This window comes from Carcharhinus amblyrhynchos, unplaced genomic scaffold, assembly GCF_965287045.1.
Source record: "Carcharhinus amblyrhynchos unplaced genomic scaffold, sCarAmb.v2.hapA scaffold_477, whole genome shotgun sequence".
Taxonomy (NCBI): Eukaryota; Metazoa; Chordata; class Chondrichthyes; order Carcharhiniformes; family Carcharhinidae; genus Carcharhinus; species Carcharhinus amblyrhynchos.
Window position 1 is genome coordinate 84,715 of NW_027650217.1, and position 23,031 is coordinate 107,745.

The following is a 23,031-nucleotide window of genomic DNA, read 5'->3' on the forward strand; positions in this document are numbered from 1 at the left end:
GCGGCGCTCCCTCAGTGCTGGGAGCGTTGGAGTTGGGGGAATGACGGACCTGTATTCTGGGGTCTGAAGCTGTTCAAAGGGTGTTAGAAGACATGACATCGTGACCCCTTGGCAAGTGTACGCTGGGATCACGCTTTGAAAGGTTAACAAATGACCATTTGAGAGGCACCATCTGGCCCAACAGAAGCAAAACAAGATGACTCAGCCACTGATGTTGTCTGGGTTAAGATAGAAAATGTATTGTCCATGGAAGAGCCACATTAAGAGCTCTACCAAAATCAGATGTCGGTGGTCTTAGTTTATTGCTGACGCATCTCCTGCAAGAACAATGGTGCACAGGGAGCACCATTCAGCCCACAGAGTCTATCCTAACTCGCCCATAAAGCCAAGCAGATTAGTCCCACTTCCACTGGCTGCTTTCCCTTTTGTTCCGACAATTCATTTATCTCCAAGGCAAGCTCAATTCGTGGCAGGTTCCAAAGGGGAATTCCGGTTGAATGCAACCATTCTCGCCAGGAAAATTCCGAACCAAGTGACTGTCCCATTTCTCTTTGGGCAGCCTCGATTGAACCTCCCTCCCCTGCATTCTCAGATCCTAACCACTCGTTGCCTGAAAATCTTTCTCTGCGAATCGCGATCGTTTCTTTCTCCCACTGTCTCCAATCTGTGTCATGCACGCCGGTTACTGACCCTCCGACAATGCGGTGCTCCCACAGCACTGACCCTCCCACAGTGCGGCGCTCCCTCAGCACTGACCCTCCCACAGTGCGGTGCTCCCACAGCACTGACCCTCCCACAGTGCGGCGCTCCCTCAGCACTGACCCTCCCACAGTGCGGCATTCCCTCAGCGCTGACCCTCCCACAGTGCGGCGCTCCCTCAGCACTGACCCTCCCACAGTGCGGCGCTCCCTCAGCACTAACCCTCCCACAGTGCGGCACTCCCTCAGCGCTGACCCTCCCACAGTGTGGCGCTCCCTCAGCGCTGACCCTCCCACGGTGCGGCACTCCCTCAGCGCTGACCCTCCCACAGTGTGGCACTCCCTCAGCATTGACCCTCCCGCAGTGCGGCGCTCCCTCAGCACTGACCCTCCCACAGTGCGGCGCTCCCTCAGCACTGACCCTCCCACAGTGCGGCGCTCCCTCAGCGCTGACCCTCCCACAGTGCGGCGCTCCTTCAGCACTGACCCTCCCACAGTGCGGCGCTCCCTCAGCGCTGACCCTCCCACAGTGCGGCGCTCCCTCAGCACTGACCCTCCCACAGTGTGGCACTCCCTCTGCTCTGACCCTCCAACAATGTGGCACTTTGGTCAGTGTAGAGGGAGTTTTAACCTGTGTCTAACTCTATGTTGTACCTGTCCTGGGAGTGTTTGATGGGGACAGTGTAGAGGGAGCTTTACTCTGTATCTAACCCTGTGCTGTACCTGTCCTGGGAGTGTTTGATGGGGACAGTGTAGAGGGAGCTTTACTCTGTATCTAACCCTGTGCTGTACCTGTCCTGGGAGTGTTTGATGGGGGACAGCGTGGAGGGAGCTTTACTCTGTATCTAACCCCGTGCTGTACCTGTCCTGGGAGTGTTTGATGGGGACAGTGTAGAGGGAGCTTTACTCTGTATCTAACCCCGTGCTGTACCTGTCCTGGGAGTGTTTGATGGGGACAGCGTGGAGGGAGCTTTACTCTGTATCTAACCCCGTGCTGTACCTGTCCTGTGAGTCTTTGATGGGGGACTGTGTAGAGAGTGCTTTACTCTGTATCTAACCCTGTCCTGGGAGTGTTTGATGGGGACAGTGTAGAGGGAGCTTTACTCTGTATCTAACCCCGTGCTGTACCTGTCCTGGGAGTGTTTGATGGGGACTGTGACTGCTTTCAATGTGCTGAACTTGTGTACCCTTCCCGCACTGTGCTGGCGAACATTAATTTGTTGAAAGGATGCTTCTGGATACAGCAGCCGAATTTCGGAAACTTCTGACTCAGTCCTGACTGTTAAGGGCCTGTCATATATCTGAATCTTAGGACACCTCCCTCTCAGAATTCCGGCTGGACATTTCCCTGTGTGATTGCATCCGGTCACACATCTGCCGGAGATTTAGCTGTCGAATAAATTGCCTGTTGGAATGTGTGGCATGTATTTAGACAGCCTGAGTCTGAACTGATGGAATTGCTTGTGTGTAGCCCTCCCAGGGGTTACACTTTCTCTGTGGCCTCTGCGTAGAGTCAGCACACTGTTAGAATTAGGACTGGAGCAAGGCCATTTGGCCCCTCAAGCCACCTCCCGCCCCTTTCTGTTAGATCTGATCGTGGGCACAACTGCACTCTCCTGTTTTCCCGCCCCCGTTTGGGGTGGCACCGTGGTTAGCATTGCTGCCTCAGGAACCTGGATCCGATCCCCGGCTTGGGTCACTGTCTGTGCGGAGTCTGCACGTTCTCCCCATGTCTGCGTGGGTTTCCTCCCACAGTCCGAAAGATGTGCCGGTTTGGTGAATCGGCCACGCTCACTTCTCCCCGCAGTGTCCCCGAACAGCGATGTGGCAACTCGGGGATTTTCACAGTAACTTCAGTGTGAATCTAAGTGTGACTAATAAATAAATTTTAACTTTCATAACCCTCGACTCCACCCCAGCCCCCAGGTCGCTCAGAAATCTGTGTAACTCGCCCTTGAATGAGCCGCAGTCCCCACCGCTTTCGGGAGGGGGGAGAATTCCACAGACTCACCCCCTCGTTGGGGTGGGGGTGGTGGGGGGGGGGATGATCTAGAACTGTTGTGGGAGGGCAGGGGCACAGTTTCAGAATGACCCTTGAAGATGGAGATGAGGAGGAATTTCGTCCGTCAGAAGCTGGTGAGTCTGTGGAATCCACACACCCCGCGCCCCCCGCCCCCACACCACCCCCCCACCACCCCCCCACCCCCCCCTCCCACTGACAGATTTGCGATCATCAAGGGGTGGTGGGGGAAGGGAGGGTTGAGGGATTATGGGGGGGGGGGGGGGGGTGGGGAGACGGGAAAGTGGGGGCGAAGCCACCATCAGCTCAGCCATCGTCTTATGGAACGGGGTGAGCAGGGCCCGAGGGGCCAAGTGGCCTACTCCTGGCTCCTCATCTCTTTGCTCCCGCCTTCACTTCTTCTGCCAGCTCTCTTGCGGTGAAGGATCCTCTTGGGGAGAGTGATCATTGTATGGTGGAGTTTCTGGTGCAGATGGAGGAGGAGAAAGTGGGTTCCCGGACACGCGTCCTTTGTTTGAACAGAGGGGAGTACAGTGGGATGAGAGAAGAATTGGCGAATGTGGACTGGGGGAGAGTGTTGGAAGGTAGGTCTGCTGAGGAGCAATGGAGGATCTTTGAGGAGATCTTTCTTGGTGCTCAGCAGAAATTTATTCCGATGGTTAAAAAGGACCGTAGGAGGAGAGGTAATAAGCCGTGGATAACGAAGGAGGTGAAGGAAAGTGTTAAATTAAAAGCGGAGGCGTTTAGAGTAGCTAAGAGTAGTGGGCGAGAAGAGGATTGGGAGAGGTTTAACTGTCAACAAAGGTTGACAAAAAAGTTGATAAAGAAGGGTGGGAGAAGCTATGAAGCTGGGCTAGCGCTTAATATAAAAAAGGATAGCAAGAGTTTTTATAAATATATAAAAAGGAAGAGGCTGACTAGGGTGAACGTTGGACCCTTGGAGGATGAGAGGGGGGACTTAGTGGTAGGGGATGGGGAAATGGCTGAGGTCTTGAATAACTTTTTTGTTTCTGTCTTCACAGAGGAGGACGTGAATAATTTGCCGGGTGTTAGAGATGGAAAGGTGGTAGGACTGGAGGGTCTCAATGACATTACTGTTACTAGAAAGGCGGTGCTCGACAGACTGGAGGGGATGATTGTGGACAAGTCCCCAGGACCGGATGGAATGCATCCGAGGGTTCTGAAAGAAATGGCGGAGGTGATAGTGGATGCCTTGGTGGTTATTTTCCAGACGTCGCTGGATTCCGGGGAAGTGCCGGAAGATTGGAAAACGGCTAATGTTACGCCGTTGTTTAAGAAGGGTGCCAGGCAAAAGGCAGGGAATTATAGGCTGGTTAGTTTAACGTCTGTTGTAGGTAAAATGTTAGAATCCGTCATCAAGGAGGAAATAGCGAGGCATCTTGAGGGGAATTGCTTGATAGAGCAGACGCAGCACGGTTTCGTTAAAGGGAAGTTGTGTCTGACAAATTTATTGGAGTTCTATGAGGATGTGTCTAGGGCGGTGGATAGAGGAGAGCCGGTGGATGTGGTCTTTTTTGATTTTCAGAAGGCGTTTGACAAAGTACCTCACAAGAGGTTACTGCAGAAGGTCAGGGGACATGGAGTTGTGGGTAGGGTGTTAGCGTGGATAGAGGATTGGTTGTCAAATAGGAGGCAGAGAGTGGGGGTCAATGGGTGCTATTCGGATTGGCGGTTGGTGACTAGTGGAGTGCCCCAGGGGTCGGTGCTGGGGCCTCAGCTATTTACCATTTATATAGATGATCTGGAGGAGGGAACCGAGTGTATGGTGTCGAAATTTGCTGATGACACCAAGATTTGTGGAACGGCAAATTGTGCGGAGGGTGTGGAGAGTCTGCAGAAGGATCTAGATAGGCTGGGCGAATGGGCCAGGAAATGGCAAATGGAATTTAATGTTGGCAAGTGCGAGGTGGTCCACTTTGGTAGGAATAATGGTAGGAAGGATTATTACTTACGTGGCGAAAAACTGCAGCATGCGACGGTGCAGAGGGACCTTGGGGTCCTTGTGCATGAGTCGCAAAAACCCAGCTTGCAGGTGCAGCAGGTGGTCAGGAAGGCGAATGGGATGCTGGCCTTCATAGCGAGGGGGATTGAATATAAAAGTAGGGAGGTCTTGCTGCAGCTGTATAGGGCATTGGTGAGGCCGCAGCTGGAGTACTGTGTGCAGTTTTGGGCGCCGTACTTACGCAAGGATATTTTGGCCTTGGAGGGAGTGCAGAGGAGGTTTACTAGGCTGATGCCGGAGTTGAGGGGGTTGAGCTATGAGGAGAGGCTGAATAAATTAGGCTTGTACTCGTTAGAGTTTAGAAGAATGAGGGGAGATCTCATTGAGACGTATAAGATGGGATGGATAGGATAGAGGTGGAGAGACTCTTCCCGCTCAGAAAGGACAGTAGGACTAGGGGGCACAGCCTCAAGATAAAGTGGGGGCGGTTTAGAACGGAGTTGAGGAGGAACTTCTTCACTCAAAGGGTGGTGAATCTCTGGAATTCTCTGCCCGTTGAGGTGGTGGAGGCTACCTCGCTAAATATTTTTAAGACGCGGGTTGATGGGTTTTTGATAGGAGAGGGGATTAAGGGTTATGGGGAGAGGACGGGAATGTGGAACTGAGCAGCGACAGATCAGCCATGATCTTATTGAATGGCGGGGCAGGCTCGAAGGGCTGGATGGCCTACTCCTGCTCCTATTTCTTATGTTCTTATGCCCTGCATGGCATCCGGTGCCATTAGAAGAGTTACAGTACAGAAGGAGGCCATTCGACCCATCTTGTCCATGCCAGCCCAAGGACACCCAGATGCGCTTTCTAATCCCACCTTCCTGCACTGGACCCATAGCCCCTGTATCTCACAGCATTTACGATGCAGACCCAGGTACTTTTTTACAGCGTTTAGGGTCTCTGTCTCCACCACCAAGTCTGGCAGCGAATTCCAGACACCCACCACCCTCTACGCAATAAAGTTCTTCCTCATGTTCACTCTACACTTATCTTGAATCGATGTCCCCTGGTCCTAGAATTCTCCACCAAGGGAAAGAATTTTATTCTGTCCAGTCTATCTCTTGCTCTCAATAATTTTGTACACCTCTATCTAGTCGCCCCTCAGCCTTCTTTGTTCTGAGGAAAATAACCCCAACCTATCCAATCTCTCCTCGTGGCTACACTTTTTCAGCCCTGGCGACATCCTTGTAAGCCTCCTCTGCACCCTCGCCAGAGCAATGCCTGTAATGTGGTGACTGGAACTGCGCACAATACTCCAGCTGTGGCCTCACCAGTATTTCATATAATTCCAATTTATATTCTATACCTCTACCTATGAAGGAGAGCATGCTTTCCTTATAACCTTAGCCAGAATAAGAACATCAGAAATAGGAGCAGGAGTCGGCCATCTAGCCCTTCGAGCCTGCCTCGCCATTCAGTAAGATCTTGGCTGATCTGAAGTGGATCAGTTCCACTTGTCCGCTTTCTCCCCATAACCCTTAATTCCCTTGTCTATCAGAAATCTATCTACCCGTGACTTAAATATATTCAGCGAGGTAGCTTCCACCACTTCAACGGGCAGAGAATTCCAGAGATTCACCACCCTTTGAGCGAAGAAGTTCCTCCTCAACTCCAATCTAAACTGCCCCCCCCCCTTATCTTGAGGCTGTGCCCTCTAGTCCTGCTGTCCTTTCTAAGCGGGAAGAATCCCTCTACCTCTACCCTATCCAGCCCCTTCATTATCTTATACGTCTCTATAAGATCCCCCCTCATCCTTCTAAACTCCAACAAGTACAGACCCAGTCTATTCAATCTCTCCTGATAGGCTAACCCTCTCATCTCCGGTATCAGCCTGGTGACCCTATGGAATTTTACCACCCGGCCCGCCACGGGAATCGGAACGGGCGAGGCTCAGACAGTGGGAAGGTCTGTTGACGAGTGAGACAAGAAAATCCCACCCATTGTCACCTTGAACTGTTGCCTTTAGGGACCTGTGTACTTGTATGCTGATTTACCCTTCTGAATATATTCCCGTTTATTATGTATTCCCAGTAAGTGTTGACCTCCCTAAGTGCGTTATCTCATACTTCTCTATGTTAAAATCTGTCTGCCACCTTCCACCAACCCATTGATATGGTTTTTTGATGATGCAATAAAATTGCAGAGTCCTGGGAAGGTCTGTATCTTACCAATGTCACATACGCCAGGCACAGTGTTGTAGTGGGGAGTCACCAGTCTTACAATCATAGAATCTGTGAATCCCACAGTGCAGAAGGCCCGTCATTTGGCCCACTGAGTCTGCACCGACCACAATCCCACCCAGCCCCGATTCCCATCACCCCACACATTTACCCTGCTAATCCCCCTGACGCTAGGGTCAATTTAACACAGCCAAGGATGTGATTGGTAAGTGGGAGGCCTCCAAAGGAGAAATTTTGAGAGTGCAGTGTTTGTAAGTTCCTGTCAGGATTACAGGCAAAGTGAATAAGAATAAGGAACCTTTGTTCTTACTCTTTTTCACTTTTATTCTTAGTGGAACTCTGATACAGAAGAAGAGAGAGGTATATGACATGTATAGGCAACAGAGAGCAAATGAGGTGCTCAAGGAGTATAAAAAGTGCAAGAAACTACTTAAGAAGGGCTAAAAGAAGACACGAGGTTGCTTTGGCAGTCAAAGTGAAGGATAATCCTAAGAGCTTCTACAGGTATATTAAGAGCAAAAGGATAGTAAGGGATAAAATTGGTCCTCTTGAAGATCAGAGTGGTCGATTATGTACGGAGATATTGAATGGGTTTTTTTGCATCTGTATTTACTAAGGAACCTGGCATGGAGCCTATGGAAATAAGGCAAACAAGTAGGGAGGTCATGGGACCTATACAGATTAAGGGGGAGGAGGTGCTTGCTGTCTTGAGGCAAATCAGAGTAGATAAAGCCCCAGGACTGGACAGGGTATTCCCTCAGCCCTTGAAGGAGACTAGTGTTGAAATTGCAGGGGCCCTGGCAGATATATTTAAAATGTCGGTATCCACGGGTGAGGTGCCAGATGATTGGAGGATAGCTCATGTTGTTCCGTTGTTTAAAAAAGGCTCAAAAAGTAATCTGGGAAATTAGTAGGTAAATTAATGGAAGGCGTACTAAGAAATGGGATCTACAAGTATTTGGATAAGCAGGGACTTATTAGGGAGAGCCAACATGGCTTTGTGCGTGATAGGTCATGTTTAACCAATCTATTAGGGTTTTTCGAGGTGGTTACCAGGAAAGTGGATGAAGGGAAGGCGGTGGATGAAGGGAAGGCGGTGGATGTTGTCTACATGGACTTTGACAAGGTCCCGCATGGGAGGTTATTTAGGAAGGTTCAGTCACTAGGAATACATGGAGAGGTAGTAAATTGGATTAGATTCAGGGCTGATTGATTCAGGGCTATGGGGAGGGAGCGGGGCAGTAGGATTAGTTGGGGATTGATACAGGGCTATGGGAAGAGAGCGGGGCAGTAGGATTAGTTGGGGATTGATACAGGGCTATGGGAAGAGAGTGGGGCAGTAGGATTAGTTGGGGATTGATACAGGGCGATGGGGAGAGAGAGCGGGGCAGTAGGATTAGTTGGGGATTGATACAGGGCTATGGGTAGAGAGCGGGGCAGTAGGATTAGTTTGGGATTGATACAGGGCTATGGGGAGAGAGCGGGGCAGTGGGATTAGTTTGGGATTGATACGGGGCGATGGGGAGAGAGAGCAGGGCAGTGAGATTAGTTGGGGATTGATACAGGACTATGGGGAGAGAGCAGGGCAAAGGATGAAATCCTTATTTGATCCCGCTCACACCCCCACCCTTCCAACTCCTCCCTCACTCTGGGACTCTGGTATCATTGTGCACAGTGGGAGAGAGGCTGAATAAGCGATTACTCATTGCCTCTGTGGATCCCTGTGTCGGAGGCAATGACAGGTTGGGTCTGAGAGATGGCAGCCCTGATGTTCGGACCCTTGACCCTGTCCTGACCCTGTGCTGCCTCTAATCTCCCCACAGTTCAGATGCCCTCGCGATAACCCTCCTTCCACCCACTTCAGTGTTTTGACACTCGGTTTGCGCATTTCCCCTGAGCTATCAGGCCATACGCTTCCCCTTTCTCTCTCACTCTCATTCCAGTGTAGAGAATTCAGCCCAAATCAGCAATCTTCAAACGAGATTGAAACATTGAGCAGCAGATGGTGGCAGGGGGTGAATAAAGTGTTTGTGTTGGTCTTTCCAAACTCTCCCTCTCTGTTTCCTTCATGGGAATGGTGGGATGTCGCTGGGTTAGGCCCTACATTTATTGCTCATCCCTAATTGCCCCTTGGCATCTGGCTGGGGCCTATTTCAGAGGGTGGGTGAGAATTGACCACATTACCATGTGTGTGTGTGGCATTGTGGGGAGAGGGGAAGGCGGGGGGAGGTCTGGAGTCACAGGTAGGCCAGACCGGGGTAAGGACGGCAGATTTCCTTTCCTTCAAAAAGGGGGGGGTGGGGTTACTGAGAGGGGTTTATAACAACAATCGATGATCATTTCCCAGTCACCCTCACTTGCCTTCACAATCTCAGATTTTTATCAATCGTATTCATTAGTATTTACCTGGTGAGATTCAAACCCAGGGCAAACGGGGATGGCACGGTGGCACAGTGGTTAGCACTGCTGCCTCACAGCGCCAGGAACCCGGGGCTGACTCAATTCCCAGCTTCCATCACTGTCTGCATGGAGTCTGCACATTCTCCCCATGTCTGCGTGGGTTTCCTCTGGGTGCTCCGGTTTCCTCCCACACTCCAAAGACGTGTGGGTTAGACGGATTACCATAGAACATTATAGCACAGAAACAGGCCATTTGGCCCTTCTTGGCTGTGCCGAACCATTTTTCTGCCTAGTCCCACTGACCTGCGCCTGGACCATATCCCTCCACACCCCTCTCATCCATGTACCAAATGGCCTGTTTCTGTGCTATAATGTTCTATGGTAATCCATCTAACCCGCACATCTTTGGAGTGTGGGAGGAAACCGGACTACCTGAAGGAAACCCACACAGACATGGGGAGAATGTGCAGACTCCGTGCAGGCAGTGATGGAAGCTGGGAATTGAGTTAGCCCTGGGTTCCTGGCGCTGTGAGGCAGCAGTGCTAACCACTGTGCCACCGTGCCATCCCCGTTTGCCCTGGGTTCGAATCTCACCAGGTAAATGCTAATGAATACCATTGATAAAAATCTGAGAATGTGAAGGCAAGTGAGGGTGACTGGGAAATGATCATCCATTGTTGTTATAAACCCCTCTCAGTAACCCCACCTCCCCTCTTTTTGAAGGAAAGGAAATCTGCCGTCCTTACCCCGGTCTGGCCTACCTGTGACTCCAGACCTCCCCCCGCCTTCCCCTCTCCCCACACACACACACACACACGGTAATGTGGTCAATTCTCACCCACCCTCTGAAATAGGCCCCAGCCAGATGCCAAGGGGCAATTAGGGATGAGCAATAAATGTAGGGCCTAACCCAGTGACGTCCCACCATTCCCATGAAGGAAACAGAGAGGGAGAGTTTGGAAAGACCAACACAAACACTTTATTCACCCCCTGCCACCATCTGCTGCTCAATGTTTCAATCTCGTTTGAAGATTGCTGATTTGGGCTGAATTCTCTGCACTGGAGTGAGAGTGAGAGAGAAAGGGGAAGCGTACGGCCTGATAGCTCAGGGGAAATGCGTAAACCGAGTGTCAAAACACTGGAGTGGGTGGAAGGAGGGTTATCGCGAGGGCATCTGAACTGTGGGGAGATTAGAGGCAGCACAGGGTTAGGACAGGGTCAAGGGTCCTAACGTCAGGGCTGCCGTCTCTCAGACCCAACCTGTCATTGCCTCCGTCACAGGGATCCACAGAGGCAATGAGTAATTGCTGACTGTGCTCAGTGGAGGGTCTCAGTGGGACCAGAGTCCCAGAGTGAGGGGAGGTCAGGAAGGGGGTGGGGAGGAAAAGCGGGATCAAACACGGATCTCATCCTCCGCACTTTCCCTGTCACTGTTCTGCAATAGTTGAATCCTCAGGAGTGGGCGGGGAGAGGATTTTCGATCATTTATCCACAAACTGCACCCCAGTGATAGGCAAAACCAGACTGACCCACTGGCCTGTGCTCTCCCCATCATCCTGAATCAATCCCAAACTAATCCCACTGCCCCGTGCTCTCCCCATCACCCTGAATCAATCCCAAACTAATCCCACTGCCCCGTGCTCTCCCCATCACCCTGAATCAATCCCAAACAAATCCCACTGTCCCGTGCTCTCCCCATCATCCTGAATCAATCCCAAACTAATTCCACTGCCCCGTGCTCTCCCCATCATCCTGAATCAATCCCAAACTAATCCCACTGCCCCGTGCTCTCCCCATCACCCTGAATCAATCCCAAACAAATCCCACTGCCCCGTGCTCTCCCCATCATCCTGAATCAATCCCAAACTAATCCCACTGCCCCGTGCTCTCCCCATCACCCTGAATCAATCCCAAACTAATCTCACTGCCCTGTGCTCTCCCCATCACCCTGAATCAATCCCAAACAAATCCCACTGCCCCGTGCTCTCCCCATCATCCTGAATCAATCCCAAACTAATTCCACTGCCCCGTGCTCTCCCCATCATCCTGAATCAATCCCAAACTAATCCCACTGCCCCGTGCTCTCCCCATCACCCTGAATCAATCCCAAACAAATCCCACTGCCCCGTGCTCTCCCCATCATCCTGAATCAATCCCAAACTAATCCCACTGCCCCGTGCTCTCCCCATCACCCTGAATCAATCCCAAACTAATCCCACTGCCCCGTGCTCTCCCCATCATCCTGAATCAATCCCAAACTAATCCCACTGCCCCGTGCTCTCCCCATCATCCTGAATCAATCCCAAACTAATCCCACTGCCCTGCTCCCTCCCCATAGCCCTGTACCAATTCCCAAACTGATCCCACTGCCCCGCTCCCTCCCCATCACTCTGTAACAATCCCAAGCCAATCCTACTGCCTTCTCTCTGCCCATAGCCCTGTATCAATCTGCAAACTAATCCCACTGCCCCGCTCTCTCCCCATAGCCCTGTATCAATCTGCAAACTAATCCCACTGCCCCGCTCTCACCCCATAGCCCTGTATCAATCCCAAACTAATCCCACTGCCCTGCTCCCTCCCCATAGCCCTGTATCAATCCCAAACCAACCCCACTGCCCCACTCTCTCCCCATAGCCCTGTATCAATCCCAAACTAACCCCACTGCCCCACTCTCTCCCCATAGCCCTGTATCAATCCCAAACTAACCCCACTGCCCCACTCTCTCCCCATAGCCCTGTATCAATCCCCAAACTAACCCCACTGCCCCACTCTCTCCCCATAGCCCTGTATCAATCCCCAAACTAATCCCACTGTCCCACTGTCTCCCCATAGCCCTGTGTCAATCCCCAAACTAATCCCACTGCCCCACTCTCTCCACATAGCCCTGTATCAATCCCAAACTAACCCCACTGCCCCACTCTCTCCCCATAGCCCTGTATCAATCCCCAAACTAATCCCACTGTCCCACTCTCTCCCTATAGCCCTGTATCAATCCCCAAACTAATCCCACTTCCCCACTCTCTCCCCATAGCCCTGTATCAATCCCCAAACTAATCCCACTGCCCCACTCTCTCCCCATAGCCCTGTATCAATCCCCAAACTGATCCCACTACCCTGTTCTCTGCCCATAGCCCTGTATCAATCTCAAACTAACTGCACCCTAGATGTAACAAAACAGTGAAATGGGGAAATAAGAATACTGGCCCAAACTGCTCCTTCTGTGACTGCATCACTCTCGGTTCATAGGTCGATATTAATCACTGCCAATGGCACATCACCAAGGCTCCTTCAGCAGGGCCACCTAAACCCACCACCTCTTGTCCCAAGAAGGACAAGGGCAGCAGACGCCATGGGGAACACCCACCGCCTGCAAGTTCCTGCTCCGAGCACCCCCCCCCCCCCCACCCCACACACACCCCATCCCGACTCGGAAATATATCGGCCGTTCCTTCACTGGGTCAAAATCCTGGAGCTCCCTCCCTAACAGCACTGTGGGTGTACCTACACCACACGGGACTGCAGCGGGTTCAAGATGGCGGTTCACCCACGCCCTTCTCAAGGGGGCAATTAGGGACGGGGGGGGGAGGTAAATGCTGGGTATGGCCAGTGATGCCCCCATCTCACAAATAGTTAGAAAATATTTCAAGGTCTTCAGCATTTCCTCAATCTCATAATTCCTCAATGATCTCCATGATTGATGACTTTTAGTTGAAGTGTTATCATTTCAGTGCCATTAAAAATGTGGCAGCCATCTTGCGCACAGCAGGATCTCACAAACAGCATTGTAAGAGTGATCTGATTGGTGATGATGCCTGAGGAATGAACAGTTCGGGCTGCCAGGAAAATCTCCTCACTCAGATTTCCAAAGTGGGAATGAGCCCATCAAGTCAAACTGGGAGGGAGGCGAGGGGCTTAGAATTTATCACCTCACCTTGAATCAGTACTGACCCTCCCACAGTGCGGCGCTCCCTCAGCACTGACCCGCCCACAGTGCGGCGCTCCCTCAGCACTGACCCTCCCACAGTGCGGCACTCCCTCAGCACTGACCCTCCCACAGTGCGGCGCTCCCTCAGCACTGACCCTCCCACAGTGCAGCGCTCCCTCAGCACTGACCCTCCCACAGTGCGGCACTCCCTCAGCACTGACCCTCCCACAGTGTGGGGCTCCCTCAGCACTGACCCGCCCACAGTGCGGCGCTCCCTCTGCACTGACCCTCCCACAGTGCGGCGCTCCCTCAGCACTGACCCTCCCACAGTGCGGCACTCCCTCAGCACTGACCCTCCCACAGTGCGGCACTCCCTCAGCACTGACCCTCCCACAGTGCGGCGCTCCCTCAGCACTGACCCTCCCACAGTGCGGCGCTCCCTCAGCACTGACCCTCCCACAGTGCGGCGCTCCCTCAGCACTGACCCTCCCACAGTGCGGCGCTCACTCAGCACTGACCCTCGGACAGTGTGGGGCTCCCTCAGGACTGCGGTGGAGTTACTTGTTGGGCCTGGTTTAAGGGGATGGTGTATCTATTTCCACGCTACTTGCTTCTGGAGCTAGGAATTTGATGCTAACCAGCGCTCTCTCTCTTCTCTCTGCAGCTCACCACTTCGAAATTCCCGGTTGTAGTGAAAATGGGACATGCCTATTCGGGAATGGGAAAGGTAAGCACCTTCTGGAACTTCCCGGGAGTACGGTTTGGTGAATGTAGGAGGGCGAAATGGTGTGGACTCACTCTCTGCAATGTCGCTCATGGGGAGAGAGGGTAACTGACTGACCCCTCGATAGTGCGGCCCTCGCGCTGACTGACCCCTCGAAAGTGCGGCCCTCTCGCTGACTGACCCCTCGATAGTGCGGCCCTCTCGCTGACTGACCCCTCGATAGTGCGGCCCTCTTGCTGACTGACCCCTCGATAGTGCGGCCCTCTCGCTGACTGACCCCTCGATAGTGCGGCCCTCTCGCTGACTGACCCCTCGATAGTGCGGCCCTCTCGCTGACTGACCCCTCGATAGTGCGGCCCTCTCGCTGACTGACCCCTCGATAGTGCGGCCCTCTCGCTGACTGACCCCTCGATAGTGCGGCCCTCTCGCTGACTGACCCCTCGATAGTGCGGCCCTCTCGCTGACTGACCCCTCGATAGTGCGGCCCTCTCGCTGACTGACCCCTCGATAGTGCGGCCCTCTCGCTGACTGACCCCTCGATAGTGCGGCCCTGTCCCTGTGTGAAGTTAATGAACCCTCTGTCCTCGTGTTAACTGATTGGGTGAGGGATGATGTAGAGTTCTAATCTGTTCTTTTCTGTTTGTGCCCTTTGACCTTTCCCCGTGACCCCCTCCCCACTCTATTCTTGGGTCACAGGTCAAAGTCGATCACCATTACGATTTCCAGGACATCGCCAGTGTGGTCGCTCTGACCAAGACCTACGCCACCACTGAGCCCTTCATTGACGCCAAGTATGACCTCCGCATCCAGAAAATTGGCACCAACTACAAGGCCTACATGTAAGTCGCTGGACAGCTCTGCAGTCAGAGGGCAGCACTGGGGTCAGAGGGCAGCACTGGGTCAGAGGGGTCTCAGTAGCACACCCAGCCAACAAGGTAGCTGCAGTTAAAATATGTCAGTGAAGGACAGACTGAAGGGGCTGAATGGCCTCATCTTGTTCCTGTGACTCTCCTTCCTCTCTCCTCTCCCTTTATTTATTATCTCTCTCTCTCTCCCTCTCATTCTGTTAAACACTCTCTCACTCCCTCTGTCTTTCCCACTGATCTCTCCCTCTCTTTCTCTATCTCTCTCCCCCTCTCTATCTCTTCCCCCCTCTACTTCTCTCCTTCCCCTCTATCTCTCTCCCCCCTTCTATCTCTCTCTCTCCCCCTCTATCTCTCCTTCCCCCTCTATTTCTCCCTCCCCCTCTGTCTCTCCCTCCCCCTCTGTCTCTCCCTCCCCCTCTGTCTCTCCCTCCCCCTCTGTCTCTCCCTCCCCCTCTGTCTCTCCCTCCCCCTCTGTCTCTCCCTCCCCCTCTGTCTCTCCCTCCCCCTCTGTCTCTCCCTCCCCCTCTGTCTCTCCCTCCCCCTCTGTCTCTCCCTCCCCCTCTGTCTCTCCCTCCCCCTCTGTCTCTCCCTCCCCCTCTGTCTCTCCCTCCCCCTCTGTCTCTCCCTCCCCCTCTGTCTCTCCCTCCCCCTCTGTCTCTCCCAGCCCCCCTCTATTTCTCTCCTCCCTCTATCTCTTTCCCCCGTCTATCTCTCTTCCCCCCAACTCTCTCTCTATCCCCTCCCCTCTGTCTCGCTCTCTCTTTCTCATTCACGCTGTGGGAACTATGAAAGAATTTGGAAATAGAGAATAATTAAAAGTGTTGGGAATGGATTGGAATAGTGTTTGATGGGGGGACAGTGTAGAGAGAGCTTTACTCTGTATCTAACCCCGTGCTGTACCTGTCCTGGGAGTGTTTGATGGGGAACAGTGTAGAGGGAGCTTTACTCTGTATCTAATCCCGTGCTGTACCTGTCCTGGGAGTGTTTGATGGGGGGACAGTGTAGAGAGAGCTTCACTCTGTATCTAACCCCGTGCTGTACCTGTCCTGGGAGTGTTTGATGGGGAACAGTGTAGAGGGAGCTTTACTCTGTATCTAATCCCGTGCTGTACCTGTCCTGGGAGTGTTTGATGGGGGGACAGTGTAGAGAGAGCTTTACTCTGTATCTAACCCTGTGCTGTACCTGTCCTGGGAGTGTTTGATGGGGGGACAGTGTAGAGAGAGCTTTACTCTGTATCTAACCCTGTGCTGTACCTGTCCTGGGAGTGTTTGATGGGGGACAGTGTAGAGGGAGCTTTACTCTGTATCTAACCCCGTGCTGTACCTGTCCTGGGAGTGTTTGATGGGGGGACAGTGTAGAGGGAGCTTTACTCTGTATCTAACCCTGTGCTGTACCTGTCCTGGGAGTGTTTGATGGGGACAGTGTAGAGGGAGCTTTACTCTGTATCTAACTCCGTGCTGTACCTGTCCTGGGAGTGTTTGATGGGGAACAGTGTAGAGGGAGCTTTACTCTGTATCTAACCCCGTGCTGTACCTGTCCTGGGAGTGTTTGATGGGGTGGGTATGCCGGCGTTGGACTGGCGTAAACACAGTAAAAAGTCTGACAACACCATTCACCTGACGAAGAGGGTAACCCCTCTAAAGCTTGTGAGAATATTATCAAATAAATAGGTTGGACTAAAACCTGGTGTTGTCAGACTTTTTACAGTGTTTGATGGGGACAGTGTAGAGGGAGCTTTACTCTGTATCTAACCCCGTGCTGTACCTGTCCTGGGGCTGGAGTATTGATGATGGCATTTACTCTTTTTTTTCTCCAGCCGGTGAGGGATTCAGGGTTAAATTTTCTCTTCTTGAGAGTTAAGCAATGAGTGGAAATGTAATATTGTGTCTGCTTGCCTACGAGTTTGTGTATATTGTGAAATTTAGTGAAGAGATATTAGTCATTTTTATCCTCGGAATCTCACTTAGAATGACAAACAACTGCTCTGATCTTACACCAGAAATGCCAGTACCATTTTGTAATTTCGCAGGCAGCACCAGCTGTTATTTCAACATGTGGTGAATTTAACAATCTTTACCTAATACAGAGACAGGATGTTGAAATTTGCTCGGGGCCTCCCTGTGTCACACTTCTATTTCCTTCAGCTCATTACCCCTGGCAGGACCGAATTGAACAGTTAGTTACGTACAGAATTCCGTGGGACGAGGGCGGCACAGTGGTTAGCACTGCTGCCACACAGTGCCAGCGATCCGGGTTCAATTCCGGCCTCAGGCCTCTGTCTGTGTGGAGTTTGAATATTCTCCCTGTGTCTGTGGGTTTCCTCCTGGTTCTCCGGTTTCCTGCCACAGTCCAACGATGTGCAGGTTAGGTGAATTGGCCATGCTGAATTGCCCCTTTGTGTCCAAAGATGTGTGGGTTAGGTAGATTAGCCATGCTAAATTGCCCCTTACTGTCCAAAGTTGTGTAAGTTAGGTAGATTGGCCATGCTAACATTGTCCCGTGAATCTGAGTGAACTGCAGGGAATCCCAGTAAATTCCAGGATTGCCAGTGAACTCCAGTGATTCCCAGCTTTTTCAAGTGAATTCCAATGATTGCCAGTGAGACCCAGTGAACCACAGGGAATCGCAGTGAACCCCAGTGAATCCCAGCGTGTTCCCATGAATCCCAGTGAATCCAGAAGATTCGCACTGAATTCCAATGATGTGCCGGTGAATCCCAGTGATTCCCAGCCCTGCATCCTCTGAAGTTCACGCCACGATTCATTGAGTCTGAGTGACTCCCTTTATCCCCTGTCTCTCCCTCTCTCACTATTTCCACTGCCCGGAGTCTATGTTCTCCCACTTTGCTCCCTCAGACTCACTACCACACCGCACAAGACTATTCAGCCCATCAAATCTATACTGGCTACTTGACTCTCCAAGCCCTGACTTTAGTCGTGAGTTGAGGGTGTGCGGCCTGTAGCCTAGGGACCAAGACACTGCGCTAGCAGTCCAGAAGCCAGGACAAGCGATCGTGTCTGAGGGTTCTTCTCATCTTGGACCAGAACCCCAAGTTGCATTAGCTGCCAGACTCGATACCAGCACCTTGTCTGGGTTTGTGGCAAACCATGAGAAAAGGATATTGATTTCCATGGATGATTCCACGGATATTTTATGGTAAAACAAACTTTATTTAATAACAGTTTAAATATAGCTCTAACAAATGAAGGAGCTTAACCACTAATAGTTAAACAGTATTTGGAAATGAAAAGGAGACAATTTTAATTTCTAACTTATCACTCATTCCTCTACAGGCTGAAAGGTCACTTTAAATCCAGTTGGCAACTGTAAATATACTTGCTGTAATGAGCGTAGACAATCTTTAAGCTTTCAAGAGAGTTCCACAAACTTGCAAATTTCTTCCAACCTCAACCAGACCTTAGCTGCAAACTAAACTGTTTTCCGTAAAAGAGTTTCTCTCTGCTACAGACCCAGGACTGCACATAAACCACATTGTAGAATCCCTACAGTGCAGAACAGGTCACCCAGCCCATCATAACATAAACATAAAGAACATAAGAAATAGGAGCAGGAGTAGGCCATCTAGCCCTTCGAGCCTGCCCTGCCATTCAATAAGATCATGGCTGATCTGAAGTGGATCAGTTCCACTTTCCCACTTTCTCCCCATAACCCTTAATTCCCTTGTCTACCAAAAACCTATCTACCCGTGTCTTAAATATATTTAGCGAGGTAGCCTCCACCACTTCAACGGGCAGAGAATTCCAGAGATTCACCACCCTTTGAGTGAAGAAGTTCCTCCTCAACTCTGATCTAAACTGCCACCCCTTATCTTGAGGCTGTGCCCTCTCGTCCTGCTATCCTTTCTAAGCAGGAAGAATCTCTCTACCTCTACCCTATCCATCCCTTTCATTATCTTATACGTCTCTATAAGATCCCCCCTCATCCTTCTAAACTCCAACGAGTACAGACCCAGTCTATTTAGTCTCTCTTCGTAGTCTAACCCCCTCATCTCCGGTATCAGCCTAGTGAACCTCCCCTGCACTCCCTCCAAGGCCAAAATATCCTTGTGCCAGTACGGCGACCAAAACGGCACACAGTACTCCAGCTGCGGCCTCACCAGTGCCCTGTACAGTTGCAGCAAGACCTCCCTGCTTTTATATTCTATCCCCCTCGCTATAAAGGCCAGCATCCCATTCGCCTTCTTGATCACCTGCTGCACCTGCAGGCTGGGTTTTTGCGACTCATGGACAAGGACCCCCAGGTCCCTCTGCACCGTAGCATGCTGCAGCTTTTCGCCCTTTAAATAATAATCCCTCCTACTATTATTCCTGCCAAAGTGGATAACCTCACACTTGCTCACATTGTACTCCATCTGCCAGGTCCTCGCCCACTCTCTCAGCCTATCCAGATCCCTCTGCAGACTTTCCACACCCTCCGCGCAATTTGCTTTTCCACTTATCTTTGTGGCTTTTTCCACATCGTGGCTGTACCGGATCTCTGACAGAGTACCTTACCCAGATTCTCTCCCCTACCATTTTGCTGTAATCCCACACATTTTCCAGCGCCATTTCACCTAACCCATACATTTGCGGGAGGAAACCAGAGCACCTGAAGGAAACCCACGCAGACACAGGGAGAATGTGCAAACTCCGCGCAGACAGTGACCCAAGGCTGGAATTGAACCCGGGTCCCTGGAACTCTGAGGCTCCAGTGTGTCACCCAAACACTGTGCACCATGCCGTCTATCACATGATCACATCATCACATGACAATCGTGTCAATCACCTTCATCAGAAATCCCAGGGAAACTTAAATAAACAAAAGTCCATTAACATAACCACTTACAAGGTTAAAATGAGAAATGATCCTGCTCCCCCAGTATTCGAATTTCATTCCTTCCAAACATACTGACTACCTGCAGCATGAAACTGAATTTTTATACATTCCCCTTAAACACACACAAAAAAATACAAAGATATATCCATCTGTCTAGTCATTGTAGTATTATCAGCACAGGAGTTTGTATCTCATCACTGCCACTTGGGGAGGCATTGAACATTTGATTAATTAAATAATCGAGGAGATATAAAACTCCCCTCAATAACCGCGACCGGCAAACCAGCAAATTGTCATTCACCTGGTTCACTGACGCCCCCTTTAGGGGAAAAGGGAACTCTGCTGTCCTTATCGTGGTCTGGACTACATGTGACTCCAGACCCCTGCCCTCACTACAAACACAGTAGTATAATTGACTCCTAATCGCACCCCCCCCCACCACACAACTCTGAAATGTCGCTCCATGAGGGGCCACCTCTCTGTCGACATGGTTTTGACCCTTGGGGAGTTCAGAGGTCAGAGGTGGGGACTGTATTCCCGATTGGGTGACCCTAATGGTTTCTTGTGCTCCTGTTGGCCAGGCGGACGTCAATTTCAGGGAACTGGAAAGCCAACACCGGATCCGCCATGTTGGAACAGGTGGCCATGACGGACAGGTGAGTCACCGCTGGCTGTGCGGGGAAGTGGGGTGTGGGGGGGGGGGGGGGGCGGGGCTCTGGTTTCAAACTATTGACCAATGGCGGTCAGATAAGAGCCCCCTTTGAGGGCCAGTAGGGGTTTCCAAGCACTACAGGGGAGGAGTGGGGAAACTGAAGGAGGGTGGGGTGGGGGGGGGGTGGTGGCGGGGGGCATTGTTAGGTGATGGAGGGAGGCAGTCGTATATGAGAGCACTGAGCTTGCGAGTACACAGAGCACAGGTCTGGTGGACCATAGGCCTCAGGTAGGAGCAAATGGTCTTGGGATATGGAGACCAACCCGGGCTACAGGAGTTTAGGCCCAAATGGAAGAACCTTAGCCCACATCCCCCACCCCCCCCAGGCCCTGAAATAGCAGAACCAGACTTTGGATAGGACGCTAGGCCCTGAGATAGTAGAACCAGGCTTTGGATAGGATGCTAGGTCCTGAGATAGCAGAACAGGCCCTGGGAATGGGGTAAAGTTCCTGGAATAGGGGTACGGACCCTGATATAGGAGGACAGGCATGAGATCAGAGAACAAGGCCTAAAAGGACCTGGAGATCAGACTACAGGGCCTGAGATGGAAGGAGAGTGCTAGAGTACAAGATTAGAGTACAAGCCCTGAGATAGAGAAGAAGGCCTCGGGAACAGGAATCTAAGGCAGGAAACAGGGCCTGAAACAGGAAACAGGGTCCAATAGTAGTCCGGGCCCTGTGTTACGAGCCAAGTTGCTGAAGCCACAGTATATGAAGCAGGATAGAGAGCCTGAGTTACGAGCCCAGGCACCCAAACTGCAGCACAGGCCTGAGACAGGACCACAAGGCCCGAGACAGGAACGTGGGCCCTGAGACAACTTACAGGCCCTGATATAGGAGTACGGCCCTTGAGATAAAGGGACATAAAACAGTGAAACTTGGAAATGAAAACTACCAGAGAAACCTAACTGAACAAACCTTGTATGCCTCACTGGTAATGCCAGTAATACTGATTCTTATTGGGGTTTGATCACTGGTTTATCCTTCACAATTGGAGCCTTCCAGGCTCTTGAGTACAGGCCAAGAGATCGGGATTGAGGCCTGAGATAGGAGTAAAGGCCTTACAATAAGAGTCCGAACCTTGTATAGAAGTGCACAAGATGCGTAATAGTGGCACTGGGCTTGTAATAGTGCCACATGGTTTGTAATAGTGGTACAGTGCTTGTAATAGTAGCACAGGACTTATAATAGTGGCACAGGGTCTGCAATAGTGGAATAGGATCTGTAATAGTGGTGCAGGGCTTGTAATAGTGGCACACATTTTGTAATAGTTTGCATAGGGCCTGTAATAGAGCAAAGGGCTTGTAATAGTGCCACATGGTTTGTAACAGTAGCACAGGGCTTGTAATAGTAATACTGGGCCTGTAATAGTAACAGGGCTTATAATAGTGCAACACGGTCTGCAGGAGTGGCATTGGGCCTGCAATAGTGGCACAGGGCTTGTAATAGTGAATAATTTGCCGGATGTTAGAGATGGAAAGGTGGTAGGACTGGAGGGTCTCGATGACATTACTGTTACTAGAGAGGTGGTGCTCGACAGACTGGAGGGGCTGATTGTGGACAAGTCCCCAGGACCGGATGGAATGCATCCGAGGATCCTGAAAAAAATGACGGAGGTGATAGTGGATGCCTTGGTGGTTATTTTCCAGACGTCGCTGGATTCCGGGGAAGTGCCGGAAGATTGGAAAACGGCTAATGTTACGCCGTTGTTTAAGAAGGGTGCCAGGCAAAAGGCGGGGAATTATAGGCCTGTTAGTTTAATGTCTGTTGTAGGTAAAATGTTAGAATCCGTCATCAAGGAGGAAATAGCGAGGCATCTTGAAGGGAATTGCTTGATAGAGCAGACGCAGCACGGTTTCGTTAAGGGGAAGTCGTGTCTGACAAATTTACTGGAGTTCTATGAGGATGTGTCTAGGGCGGTGGATAGAGGAGAGCCGGTGGATGTGGTCTTTCTTGATTTTCAGAAGGCGTTTGACAAGGTACCTCACAGGAGGTTATTGCAGAAGGTCAGGGGGCATGGAGTTGGGGGTAGGGTGTTAGCGTGGATAGAGGATTGGCTGTCAAATAGGAGGCAGAGAGTGGGGATCAGTGGGTGCTATTCGGATTGGCGGTTGGTGACTAGTGGAGTGCCCCAGGGATCGGTGCTGGGGCCTCAGCTTTTTACCATTTATATAGATGATCTGGAGGAGGGAACCGAGTGTAGGGTGTCGAAATTTGCTGATGACACCAAAATTGGTGGAAAGGCAAATTGTGCGGAGGGTGGGGAGAGTCTACAGAAGGATCTAGATAGGCTGGGCGAATGGGCCAGGAAATGGCAAATGGAATTTAATGTTGGCAAGTGTGAGGTGGTCCACTTTGGTAGGAATAATGGTAGGAAGGACTATTACTTACGTGGAGAAAAACTGCAGCAGGTGACGGTGCAGAGGGACCTCGGGGTCCTTGTGCATGAGTCGCAAAAACCCAGCCTGCAGGTGCAGCAGGTGGTCAGGAAGGCGAATGGGATGCTGGCCTTCATAGCGAGGGGGATTGAATATAAAACTAGGGAGGTCTTGTTGCGGCTGTGTAGGGCATTGGTGAGGCCGCAGCTGGAGTACTGTGTGCAGTTTTGGGCGCCGTACTTGGGCAAGGATATTTTGGCCTTGGAGGGAGTGCAGAGG

At 51.4% G+C, this 23,031-nt stretch overlaps 1 protein-coding gene across 2 annotated transcripts in view; it reads left to right on the top strand.

The window, feature by feature from the left end:
- LOC145339461 (synapsin-2-like) overlaps window positions 1-23,031 on the top strand; it is a 111,558-nt gene that overhangs the window by 67,890 nt on the left and 20,637 nt on the right. For both annotated transcript variants that reach the window (XM_080183930.1, XM_080183931.1), the window contains exons 6-8: window positions 13,902-13,964; window positions 14,658-14,800; window positions 20,245-20,319. In XM_080183930.1, the coding sequence (XP_080040056.1) occupies window positions 13,902-13,964; window positions 14,658-14,800; window positions 20,245-20,319 (281 nt within the window). The remainder of the gene's footprint in view (window positions 1-13,901; window positions 13,965-14,657; window positions 14,801-20,244; window positions 20,320-23,031) is intronic.